The sequence below is a fragment of the Trachemys scripta genome, chromosome 5 (assembly GCF_013100865.1).
Source record: "Trachemys scripta elegans isolate TJP31775 chromosome 5, CAS_Tse_1.0, whole genome shotgun sequence".
Taxonomy (NCBI): Eukaryota; Metazoa; Chordata; order Testudines; family Emydidae; genus Trachemys; species Trachemys scripta.
The window spans coordinates 50,924,452-50,938,134 of record NC_048302.1 but is presented as its reverse complement, the minus strand read 5'-3'; the positions used below and the strand labels follow the sequence as shown (position 1 = coordinate 50,938,134).

General features: G+C 41.9%; 1 protein-coding gene across 4 annotated transcripts in view; it reads left to right on the top strand.

Annotated features, from left to right (window-relative positions):
* The window catches only part of TBC1D9 (TBC1 domain family member 9), an 82,800-nt gene that overhangs the window by 42,988 nt on the left and 26,129 nt on the right, over nt 1-13,683 (top strand). For all 4 annotated transcript variants that reach the window (XM_034771230.1, XM_034771232.1, XM_034771231.1 and 1 more), the window contains 4 exons: nt 479-685; nt 4,316-4,486; nt 5,067-5,217; nt 9,452-9,666. In XM_034771230.1, coding sequence (XP_034627121.1) covers nt 479-685; nt 4,316-4,486; nt 5,067-5,217; nt 9,452-9,666 — 744 coding nt within the window. The remainder of the gene's footprint in view (nt 1-478; nt 686-4,315; nt 4,487-5,066; nt 5,218-9,451; nt 9,667-13,683) is intronic.

Here is a 13,683-nt window from a genome sequence, read left to right as displayed (position 1 = left end):
AATCTCCGGTTGACAAAAATTGACAACCCATTTTTAAAAAGCCACCAAATGCACTTCTGTACAGAGCTAGCATAATAAAGCAGCATCAGCTGAGGCTCTGGCTGAACTATCAAAGGAACAGCTTACGCTGTGATCCGCTGAAAGCTTGCTGAGTCTAGTAGTAAGGAAAAAACAGCACTTGAGGGGCACACTCTGTACTTAGCTTTGTGAGTAGGAGAGTGTTGTGTGGCCTTTAGGGAGCTCATTGAACACTACTGTGGAAATGTGGTGGTTGTACTGAAAACCTATTTAAAATCAAGTATGATGTAACAAACTGAGTAATGTGTGATGATCTAGAGCCCACAAAGTTGTTTCATGAAAGGTGTACTAGAAACTGCTGCATGGATTCTAAAGATGATCCCTAAGATTCAACTCTGAAAATGGTGCAATCAAGCTAACTGTTGAAAAGTCATGACCAGTGGTTATTGTTTCTCCCTAGGTGTCGGTAGTTGAAAAGGCGGACAGCTCTAGTGTATTGCCCAGCCCATTATCCATCAGCACTAAAAACAAAATGACATTCCTCTTTGCCAACTTGAAGGATAGAGACTTCCTTGTGCAAAGGATCTCTGACTTCCTTCTACAAACTACTCCAAAAACATATTCTGAAAAAGAGATTGCTGGAAGTTACAACAGTTCGGATGATGAGGTGTGTGGAAAAAAATGTAATTAATTTCACTGATCGAAGAGAATTTAACTGTAGTTTCTTTGTCCATGTGTGAGACATTTTTCTTGAGGTTTCTGTGTTAAAGACTAATGCTTATGAAGACTTAAGTCATTTCTGTTAAGCCCCTCATATCTTCAGCTTACGGATTGAAATATTATGACTAGGGCATCTATTTTTAAGGTTAAACCTGGAAAATTTTTCCCAATTTGCCAACTGTCTCCTTGACAATGGTGTTAGCTGATGTGTGTCATTAGAGATGGGGTGGGCAAACTTTTTGGCCCAAGGGCCACATCGGGCTTGCAAAAATGTACAGAGGACCAACTAGGGAAGGCTGTGCCTCCCCAAACAGCCTGCCCCCCCCATCCGCCCCGCCCCCTGACTGCCCACCTCAGAACTCCCAACCCATCCAACCCCCCACACTCCTTGTCCCCTCCCGCCCCTAACCACCCCCCTGTGACCCCACCCCCCTGTCCAACCACCCTCTGCTCCCTGTCCCCTGACTGCCCCAACCTCTATCCATACCCTTGCCCTCTGACAGGCCCCCCAGGACTCCCACCCCCTATCCAACTGCTCCCTGTCCCCTAACTGCCCCCCAGAACCCTCTGCCCCTTATCCAACCCCCCCACTCCCCCCCCCTTACCATGCCACTTGGAGCAGCAGGAGCTCGCAGCCACATGGCCCAGCTGGAGCCAGCCACGCCACCCAGAGCACTGGCGGTGCAGCTGCAGGGGAGGGGGGACAGCAGGGGAGGGGCCAGGGGCTTAGCCTCCCTGGCTGGGAGATCAGGGGCAGGACAGGAAGGTTCCGCAGGCCGTAGTTTGCCTACCTCTGCATTAGAGGGTCAGATTTTTAGTGCTGGTTGTTTGCAAGCTTGTAAATAAGAGAGACAAGGTAGATGAGGCAATATCTATTGGACCAACTTCTATTGGTAAGAGAGACAAGCTTTCAAGCCACAGAGAGCTATTTTCCAGTCCAGTAGGAAGAGTTCTGTATGGCTTGAAGGCTTCTCTCTCTCACCAAGTTGGTCCCATAAAAGATATTTCCTCACCCACTTTGTCTCTCTACTATCCTGGGACCGACATGGCTACAACTATACTGAATACAGCTTGTAAATAAAACCTTTAACTGGCCACTGAGCATCTACCATCATCTGTACAGAAGAGCTGCTCAAATTCCTGCTTCCATGTTTTAAAATTACTGTTCATCTTAAAGAAAATAGTGTGGTGGAACATTCAGTAAAAATACAGTGACTGTCAACTTATGTGAGTTCCAAAAGAATTCTAACTGTTGTAGCACCTGAAAGAAATGAACAGGTGTTGCCTAACACTGTCAGTTTTTATATAACTCCTCACTTGCTCACTAAACCAAAAGATTAAATTTTAATTCTGAAAATAAGGATTTTTAACCTGAGCAATCTTAAATTCCTGCTTCATTGCCACCAGACTTTTAAACATTTAAACAGAAAATAAATCTCTAAAATCATATGGTCCAGTTATGAATCGTCTCCCTTTTTTAACTGTGTAAAGGTAGTTGTTGTAAAAAAAAAAAAAAAAAAAAATTGTCAGACACTTTAAGCATACAGATTTTAGTTTGTATCAAAGGTAAAATGAGGCAGAAATCAAGCACCCAGAGTTATTGTCTTGTGAAATGAGTCTGCCATACTGCCTCACATTGTGATCTCATCAGATCTGTCAAACCGATCAATGTTCCAAAACAAAAACAGGGCTTTGCAGGAAGTGATATTGGTAATTTATGTAGCTAAAGCTCTTGCTCTGAATCCATACTAAATCCTGGCCACAACATGATGCTGAGTGGCTCTGTGCTGCTTATCATCTTAGGTCTTAAAAGTAATTTGTTAAAAATCCCTTTTTTTTCCTTTTCTTTTTCTTTTTTCCTCTTTTTATAAGAGGAGATTTGTTAACTTTAGTGTCCTGGCCAAGTCCCCACTGGATAATTATTTTCTGCCTATCTAAAATTTCTCCTTCACAGGTAGTACCAATTGACTAATATATTTCTTGATTTTTGTTTTCTACTGTTGTATAAAATATTTGGTTGATTAAAGGCTGCTTTTCAGTAATATATAGTAATCAATATGAAGTAATCTAAGTGCATTGTAATTGTAATACACATACATATAAGATTTTGTGTGTATGTGTGAGATTATATATATATAATATATATATATATAATTAAAAAAATGAAATTAGCTTTGTAAACTTTGTAGAATGCTGACAGTTATGGAGTCCCTTTCATCACAAATGATTCCACTTATTCTAACCAAAACATGGTTGAAATTAAAAACTGCAACCTATCTATTTGTGCACCTTACGTAGTGGGATGCCAATCTTGGCTGGGGCATGCAAGTTCCACCATAATATAAATAAACATAATTAAGGGTCATCTATTTTTTTTTTTTTTTTTTTTGGCTTTTGAGTTTAATATTTTAGCTGTTTGTTTCAGTGTAAAAGCTAGATAAGTACTATGTTTACTTTGAACATTTCAAATTTTTCATATTTTTATCAAATTACCTTTTAAGATTTAATTGGTTGAGAATTTCAGTAGCATGATTGCAGGAATTCATTCTAAACCACATTTATTTTCTGTAAACATTTTCATAGTCAGATACTGTGAAAAGGTACCATTGTTATTAGCCAAGATTTTAAAAAGTGACTAGTGATCATGGATACCTCAGTTTTGGGTGTTCAACATGAGACCCCCCCTTAAAGGGGACTGATTTTAAAAGTAGAGGTTTTCAGTAGAGCTGTGCCAGAACTGGATTTGCCAGAACTGAATTCTCCAGAAATTTCTCATTTAAAAAAAAATTAATTCCAGATCAGAACAAAGAGTCGGAAATGCAAAATTTTCCATGGAATGGAATATTGAAAAATTCCATTTTGAGAGAATTGAAACAAAATGTTTAGAAAAATTCTGGACAGGGAGATGGCCATCTGGGAAGTCAAGGTGCATGCCTGCTAGTGGGCTGACAGGAAACTGCCGAACATCTTGATTCTGTCAAATTAGCATTTTGTGATGGAAAACTTCAGCACTTTCTCAAAATTGGGCCCCTTTAAGGTGCCTCAGGTCAGGTTGGACATTCAAAGTTACTAATAACATTTTAAAATCTTGGCCATTGTGAAATTCCTCTGCTTTTTTAATAAAAACAAAAGAGAAGGAAAGAGAGAGAGAGAAAATTCTGTTGTAATTGGGTATTGCTATACCGTGGTGCAAAACATCCTGTTAGATGAGTCATTTTACTGTCTGCAGAAATTAATGTAGAATCTCTTTGGGTGCATAATTTTTAACAACCATGCCTCTGCAACTTCCAATATATAATCTTAGTCACTGAAAAATTAAAACCAGCTTATTGTATGGTTAGATTTTTGATGTGGTGAAATAAATGCTTAAAACTGATTTGATTGGAAAACTAAAAATTAATTTCATTGATTGAAATTAGTTTAATTTCTGCTGCCAGATGTTTACCCTTGAGCTGCACCTTGGAGGTTTGATTTCCTCAAACTGAGTTGGCTCTTAGGATGCAATAATTTTGGTGCAGTACAAGCAAAATTCTCCAGCTCTCACCCATGAACAGCTTGTGGCTATTGGTTTTTGCAGGTGTATTCAAGACCAAGTAGTATAGTTTCCTCCAGCCCTCAAAGAAGTCTCAGCTCTGAAGCAGATGGAGAGCGACAGTTCAATCTCAATGGCAACAGTATTCCAACAGCAACGCAGGCTTTAATGACAATGTATCGACGGCGGTCGCCTGAGGAGTTCAACCCCAAATTGGTAGATCTCGCTCCTGTTTTTGTAAACTATGCCAGATTAGAAAAGTGTTTTGGTTTTAAAACGAAGTTTTTTTTTTTTAAAGTTAACGTTCCAGAAGGAGTTGTTTAACTTTTCCCTATTGCGGACCACTGCCAACCACCTGCAGAGATGGTATCTTTCAGAAAATAAACTGCTAATACTTTAGTAGCAGAATTTCCCCATAATGCATGCCAAAACTCAAAAAGCATTTCATGCAGTGATAATGTATTTAAAATTAGGGGACAACTTCAGGACATCCTTTCCATAACTGTTAAAGAACGAATAGCATGTTGTGTAGTTTGTTATATAGTATTTTTCTTGTGGCTTTTGCTTTCGTACCTATTTTCAAGATTCATTATAGCAAGATGTGCTGGGAAGAAATAAGAAATGTGAGAGAGCAACACACTGAAATAAGAGAATCAGGTTATAGCTAGACTACTTCCTTCCTTCTACCCCCCTAATAATTAAAGTTAGTTATGGGGCTTGGGCACTTTGTTTTTTTCTTTTAACGTTAATGCATCAAAAATGCTACTACACTTTCTCAGAACTTATTTATTTTTAGGCAAAAGAGTTTTTGAAAGAACAAGCCTGGAAGATTCACTTTGCTGAGTATGGTCAGGGTCTCTGCATGTATCGGACAGAGAAAACAAGAGACCTTGTGCTGAAAGGCATTCCAGAAATCATGAGAGGGGAACTTTGGCTGCTGCTTTCAGGTGGGTTCCAGTTTAGAACCTTGTCATAGGTCATGAGGTAGATGTATGAGAGATGACACTGGGCTGAATTTTCAAATGTATTTAGGCTCCTAAAGATTCAGGGAGGCACCTAGTAGGATTTTCAAAAGCACCTAAAGTGGGTTAGATGGCTAACTCTCATTGAAGTCAGTGGGAGTTACATTCCTGACCTGATTTAGGTGCTTTTGAAAATCCCCCTAGGTGTCTATAGATGCAGGTAGGCACCTAAAAACCTTTGAAAATCTGGCCCAGTGTACCCAGTGCTACACAAAATGATACCAGTCCATGCCTTGAAGGATTTACAATGGTTTGAGGCCTCAGAGTGAAAACTAAAAACTCTCAGCAAGTAGAGGAGCATATTTGTTAAGAGCCAGTCAAAAAAATGAAGTTACAGGTCTCTTTAGAGCAATGTTATAAACAAGGTATTCACTGAGCCTGGACCCAATGAAACTGCCACATGGTTTGTACGTTTTGACCAGGTTAACTTGTGAGGGTGGCTTGATTCTGTCACTCCTGTATAATGAGTGAGGTTAAGATTTTTGTCATGATTATTTTTGATAAAAGTAATGGACAGGTTGCAGGCAATAAACAAAAATTCATAGAAGCCCATGACCTGTCCGTGACTTTTACTAAAAATAGGCGGGGGGGAGGGAGAGACTAAAAGCTCCAGCCCCTGCTGCCCGTGAGGGGGCCCCCATCGCCCCCAGCAGCTGACACCTCTGGGGCAAGTAGCTTGGAGCTCTGGGGCTCCTGACCCCCACCACCTGCAGCAGCTCAGAACTCCAGGGCCCCTGTCACCTATAACAGTTCAGAGCTCCCGGGCTTGCAGTGGCTGACAGCTTCAGCTCCACTGCCCCAGGGCCCAGGGCTGAAGCAGAAAATCTCTCAGAGGTCTCTGAAAGTCATGGAATCCATGGCTTCTGTGACCTCCATGACAAAATCTTATCCTTAATAATGAGTAATAATATTTTGTGCTTTGCAGCTGGAACATGCTATATAATAACTATATTCCTTAGCACCTTTGTGTGGCTGACAAGTATTGTTCCCACTTTACAGATAGGGAAACCAATATGAAGAGGTTAAATGATTTTGCCCAAGATTTCTCAATGAATCGTTGGCAGAGCAGAGATTGAAAGTCAGGAATTCCAAGCTCCTGGCCCTTTGTTCTGTCCTGTAGGCCAGACAATCTTTATGCACTTAGAAAATGGATGATACTTTAAATTATTAAACCACTCTATGCCAAGGGCTTGATTCTCCATTCCGTCTAAGCTGCAATTAGATGGAAGGGGGGGAGGGAATGGCTGCAGGGAGCCAGTTGCAGCTCCTTAACTCAGGGCTGTATGGTCAAGTGAAGTTGGGGCTCCACTGGGGCATCTCTGACTTAAACCACTGGCCTAAGGTGCCTCGGAGGGAACCTTACTCCTGCAGGTGGAAGATCATGCGTAGCAGAGCCATAGGTGCTGGTGTGGCTGTCATACCCCTGGCTTGAAGTGATTTCCATTATATACGGGGTTTACAGTGTGGTTCAATGGCTCTCAGCACCCCCACTATACAAATTGCTCCAGCATATCTGAGCAGAGCTCCACTTTGCCACATCCCTCCTCCCTACACCAGGGGAAGTTTGTACTGGTCAAAGTTCATTGTCATCACCATGTTACTTTATCATGGGGTTCATTCACCTATATTTTCTTGGAGGAAATTCCTTTTATTTATCGTTAGTCCTTCCTAAAATAAACTGATCCTCTTGGATTAATAGAAATACCTATTGCAGTCACACCTTAGATTTATATTGGAATTGGAAAAGATTCAGAAAAAAGCAACAAAAATTATTAGGGGTATGGAACAGCTTCTGTATGGGAGAGATTAATAAGACTGGGACTTTTCAGCTTGGAAAACAGATGGCTAAAGGAGGATATAATAGGGGTCGATAAAATCATGACTGGTGTGGAAAAAGTAAATAAGGAAGTGTTATTTACTCCTTCTCATAACACAAGACTAGGGGTCACCAAATGAAATTAATAGACAGCAGATTTAAAACAAACAAAAGGAAGTATTTTTTCTCACAATGCACAGTCAACCTGTGGAACTTCTTGTCAGAGGATGTTCTGAAGGTCAGGACTATAACTGTTCAAAAAAGAACTAGATAAGTTCATGGAGGATAGGTCCATCAGTGGCTATTAGCCAAGATGGGCAGGGATGGTGTCCCTAGCTTCTGTTTACTGGAAGCTGGGAATGAGTGACAGAGAACAGATCACTTGATGATTACCTGTTCTATACATTCCTTCTGGGGCTCCTGGCATGGGCCCCTGTCAGAAGACAGGATACTGGGCTAGATGGACCTTTGGTCTGACCCAGTATGGCTGTTCTTTTGTTCAGCTACCTTAACTTCTAAATGGCTATTCCAATTTGCATAGACAGTTAAAGTAGACTTCAGACTTCAACATGTAGTTTGAACATCAGTCAGCCACTTGACCTTTTATCCTTTGACAGTTGCTTGTTGTCTGTCAGTTTTTCAAGTTTGTACTTTGGTTGTGTAAAATTAATTCATGGTTTAAAATCTAGAACCCCCCAAACATATATTAAACAGCTATCACAGTGGTTGTAAAGGGATGATCATTTGTATTGTAGCTAAAGTGTGGTCAAAAAAGAGCTGGTTGATGCAGGGGGGAGGGATAGCTCAGTGGTTTGAGCATTGGCCTGCTAAACCCAGGGTTGTAAGTTCAATCCTTGAGGGGGCCACTTGGGGATCTGGGGCAAAAATCAGTACTTGGTCCTGCTAGCGAAGGCAGGGGCTGGACTTGATGACCTTTCAAGGTCCCTTCCAGTTCTAGGAGATGGGATATCTCCATTAATTTAATTTAATTTAATCTGTGCAGATTTGATCTCTGTAGATAGGATATCTACAATTTGCTCAGTTTATATAAATGTGATGCATCCCTCCGTCTCTTGATGGCTTGACAGCGTAGCCCGTGGATGAGCAAAGATGTCCATTAGTGTCTGGGGAACAATTCAACTGTGGGAAGATAGTTAGCCTACCATTAGGGTGACCAGACAGCAAGTATGAAAAATCGGGACGGGGTCAGGGGGTAATAGGAGCCTATATAAGAAGAAGGCTCAAATATCGGGACTGTCCCTATAAAATTGGGACATCTGGTCACTCTACCTACCATGCACTAGTTACTAGAGTTAAAACAAGGTTAAATAGGTTAAAATGAAAAGGGAAAATAATTCATATTAAGGGAAAAACTCTGGACAATAAGTCCCTGCGTATGCTACAGATACATCTATGCCTGGTCTCCTGGTACCAACACAGTTGTCCCCTAAACTTGTTTCACATGTGGGTCTAGTTTTTGAAGTAGGTCAGACCTTAGCTATGTTTCATAACTAAATTAAAACTGACCTATAGGTGGAGATCTTTGCCCTGGATAGGAAGCAGGTATACTGGACAGAAAAAAGGTTGGTGTTATTTTAAATAGAGACTTTTTGGTTGAGAAAGGTGTGGTCTAATGGTTTGAACACAGGGCTGCAAATCTGGATCTCCTGAGTTCTAGTCCTGGCTTCAGCACTGACTCTTTCTGTAGCTGTAGTTAACTTCTCTGCTTCTTTTATTCTGTCCTTAAAATAAGGATAATACTATGTGCTCGCAGGGATGCTGTGCGGATTGACTGAACGATGTTTTAAAAATTGCTCTGAAGATGAAAAGAACCAGCCAATAGGCTATAGAACCAGCAGCTATTCTGTATATGACTTAGAGATGGACGTGCGTGTTGTTATCATGGCGGTCTGCATGTGAACAGGGTGCCAGCCAATAGGCTATCTGCGCTACCAGTAGCACACATATTAGCTCCCAATCTTTGGAGGGACACTGTGATGGTGGCAGCTGTTAAAGCTCCACTGCGATTCAGCATGCTCAATGTTTCCTCCCCACAGAAGGAAAGGGTTTTTCTGTTTTTTATTTTATCATTATGTGAAACTGCTTTTTAAAATGTACCCAAAGGAAAAGGCAACCAGCTGTATTTTTATGAGTGCCAGGCCAATTTTATCCTCTTTACAATTATAACATTTTAAATGTATTTTCAAACTTTGTTTCTATTTTAAAATTTCAGTTGAAGATGTCTGAACTAAGGGAACAAAAGAAAATAATATGACTATACTATGCCTGTTAGCCCTTACTTCATTATCCTACTTCATTGGTGTTGCTCTCTCCTCCTCTTAGGAGCCATTAATGAGATGGCCACCCACCCTGGCTATTATGAGGACCTCGTGGAGAAATCTATGGGGAAGTATAACCTTGCCACAGAAGAGATTGAGAGAGATTTGCACCGTTCTCTCCCAGAGCACCCTGCATTCCAGAATGAGATGGGTATTGCTGCCCTGAGGAGAGTATTAACAGCCTATGCTTTTAGAAATCCAAACATAGGATATTGTCAGGTAATTGAAATGTCTTGCCATCCTTTCAAGATCTAGAATTCCCATTCCTGTCTGTCTATTTTGTTGTTTTCTCAATCAGTGGCTGCATGCTAATGTACACAGTTGATATATTTGATCATGCACATGAACATTTAGGTTCCTGATTTGTTTGCACAAAGCCCTGATTCTGCAAAGAGTTGCATTAGTACAGACTCCTGCATCTATAAGTGTTTCTCAAACTTTTGCATTGGTGACCCCTTTCACACAGCAAGCCTGAGTATGATTCCCCCCCCCCCAAATTAAAACACATTTTTTATATTTAACTCTATTATAAATGCTGGAGGAGAAGCAGGGTTTAGAGGTGGAGGCTGACAGCTCATGACTCCCCATGTAATAACCTTGTGACCCCCAAGATGTCACGACCCTCAGTTTGAGAACCCAAGATCTACACAGCGTTCTCTTAGCTTCAGTTGGACTCTGCACAGGAGTCTATGCATAACGGTTTGCAAGCTCAGGTACCAGAGACACTAACTGCTTGTGCGTACTGGTTTGTATATGCAGATTTGTGTATCCATAAATATAGTGACCAGTGTAAGGATGACTAAAGATCTGTCCCCAAGTGCATCTAATTAAAATAATATCTAAAAAATGTCAGAATGAACTCTTAATAAGGAATGTTATGAGGCTTATGAAAGTCCTTCTTAGTAACATTTTTGCCTGTTGCACAGCTTCTCTCCTCGTTCATTACTCATGGGCTAATGCCCCCACCTGTGGAATTCAGCGGCAGTCCAGTGTTGTTGCTGGAGGTTTCAGGATTAAACTCTGTCCTTCAGCTCAGGACAACCAACAGATTTTCTGCTTCCAAAAGTGGAACAAAATGGTGGTTCAGTTTCTCCAGACCATTTTGTTTTAAAACCTTTACTTTGTTTTGTTTTCAGGCAGTTGTGACTTATAATCTTCCTCCTCCTTTTCCCCTGGATTAGATAAATAGCAGCATTGTGGTTCTACCACCTGGATCTGCCAGTGCAGCACCTCCCTGATGGACTCCTCTGCCCCCACTCAGACATGGCAAAGCTGTCTTGCAAACACCTGTCTTAAATCTAATCAGTGTTCCCTTTGTGAGGCAACACTTACAGGCTCTACAGAGGGTGAATGATGCCCTGCCTGTCACCCTATTTGGCCAGCTCAGGGGTTGGTTGCACAACAAAGCTGTGCTGGAAGGAGGAAAAACCCTGAAAGGATCCAGAGTTCCCCCACCCCGCAGCTCCCTAGGGAAAGAAGCAGGGGCTCTTCCTCCCACTGTGAATAGGAATTTTCATGACACTCCAGGGTAAGTCTTGCAAACCCCCAAAGCAAGTGTGTCGTTTGCAAGGCAGTGATTAGTATTGTTAATGAACAAATGAGGTGAAAATCAGAGGTCAGACCTTTGCCTTGTCCCCTGCGGGAGTGTTTGCTAGGGCTTGTCTCCTAGGATCACAGTGCTCTCCTCTGTATCATTCCCACTGCCTCTCCCACACCTTTCAGCATGTCTAGGCATGCAGAGATGCCTGTTTCTCCTGTGCAGCTCTGCCTCAGGCTGCAGACTAATGGAAATTGTATCTGGGCTTTCTGACTTTCAGCCCAAGAACCCTCCCTGTGCCAGGGAAAGAGTTCAGATTTCAGACAGCAGCAGAATGGGAATTGTGCCTTCTGATCATCAGCAATAACTTCTTGCTCTGCCAGGGAAAGGGGTGTGTGTCTCTCGCTCTCTCCACCCCTCCCCACTCCCTGAACTGGCTCCACATTAAAACCTTAGGAGGATGTCACTCAGTCTGTGACCAGAGCAGAGGCACATGAGGATTCCACATCCCTCTGCACCACAAGGGGATTACAGAGGGGTAAGTAGAAGAACAGGAGTACTTGTGGCACCTTAGAGACTAACAGAGGGGTAAGTGAGAAATCCCTTCCTATTTCAAAAGGAGCCTGATTTCCTGTGTAAAGTCCTGAGTTTGTACTAAGTTGCACCTACTGCGCTTGAATGCTTGGCAGCCTGGGGGAGCAGGCAGGCTGCCTTTCAGGTTCCCCGGGGACATCTAGCAAGCTACTTCCACAATTGAAGTATCAGTATACACAGTATCCCTTCCTCCTTTGTGTGGTCCCCATGCCAAGATAAATAGTGTACTACCTCCTGTATGCATCCGAAGAAGTGGGCTGTAGTCCACGAAAGCTTATGCTCTAATAAATTTGTTAGTCTCTAAGGTGCCACAAGTACTCCTGTTCTTTTTACCTCCTCCCTGTAAACAGCCAGGGGAAAAAGTACCACACATGCATCGCACACACAAAAACCCAACCAAAACAAAACACAGAAACCTACAAGGATGTCTGTCAGCTTGCAAGGAACTCATTAATATTAATAAAATATCTTCCTCTTCAAGGATTATTAGACACATTTCCTGAAATGAGGATATCTGATTAAACTAAAATGTTTTATATAAAACAAAGAAATTTCATAAATTTGGGGAGTCTAAGGTTGTTGCAGCAGTAGGTCCACCAGTCAAAGACAGTCACACTTTCAGAAGGGGACTTCCTTCCAGAAGACCCCATGGACCATAGTACTGATGATACACTGCACAGTGGTTTCAAAGCCTCAGCCATAGCCTTTCAGACCACAGATTGTTTTTCATATGTTTAAAAAAGAACACCTACTTTGTGGCAAACAAGTGGCTAACTGTCTAGCGGTATGAGCCTTGCTTGGAGTAAGACGTCTCAGGTTTTGTCCTGTGATTTGTGCCAAGCAGTGGATTTTAACTTGGTGGCTACAAAAGAGCCTTGTCACATCCCTGGATTGCCGTTGCTTGTCTTAAATGGATATGTTGTGCAGAGGAGCCATTGGTGGAAATGTTAGAGAAATGACTACTTGAGATTGCAGACAGGCCTCAGCCCTCACTGTTGAAACCAGCGTTAGCAACTATTGGTTGATTCTAACACCAAGGGTATCCAAGAAAGGATTGTTACCCTGGCAGAGGGAAGAATCTGGAGAAGATTCTTTCAAAGAAACCTAGATCAATTTTCTTTCAAACCGACAAGTTTTCAGCATGACAAAGAGCATTTGTGTATGAGAGCTCAGAATTCCTGTGCAGGACTCTTCCTTCTGATCCACCTTCTGCACCCAGAATCTTAAGTGGCTGGTGGTAGGCATAGGTTGTATGTAATGCATCTATACCCATGCATTGGCAACATACCAATCAGTTCCACATCCAGAGAAATAGACCTATTCCTAAAGGAACAACTGCCATTAGCTCTTGAAAATCCATAGGAGCTTTTGATCCCAATGCAGAGAATTGCTCTCCCAGAGGTCATGGTCCTGGCATGGTCCTCTGGGAGAGCAATGGTAAAGATTTGCAAAGATCCAAAACTTCATTGCATCCATCATTTCCTGAAAGGTCATCAGTAGCCAATTGTTTCCAAAGGTTAGGGTGCGATGCATCAGCTTCATCCCCTGAGTGTGATTCTCAAAATGCACCTGCTTAAATTCCTTCTGAGGACTTAGAACCATGCACTTGAGGCAATGCAAAGTTAAGTGTCATTCTCAGATAACATCCAATGCCTCTCTGTGGGCAGGTAATTTCAAACAACATGCTGAAAGCCAACCCAACTTTCACTCTAGACCCTCGCGTACTCATATGGAAGCAAGCACACTTGGAAGACAGATTTCGAAAATCTCATCATATGTATCCTTTCAGTTAATTTTGACGTCTCTATTGGGGTGTGTCCTTTTTAATTTGAAAAGACAAAGCAAAACCCACAAACATGGTCATGTGGACATATGGGGTCAGACCAGTGATCCATCAAGTCCAGTATCCTGTCTGTGACAGTGACCAGTAAGGTGCAAGGAACCACATAGCAGGCAATTATGGTATTTGCAGAGGAAGTCTCTTCTTACTTCCCATCAGGGATTGGCTTTGAATTGAGTCAGAAGTGTTTATATCCCTTCTGAAACCAGGGATCAAAGCTGCTCCTTGGAAATGGAAATAAAGGCCTGGGAAGAGAAGAATCTGC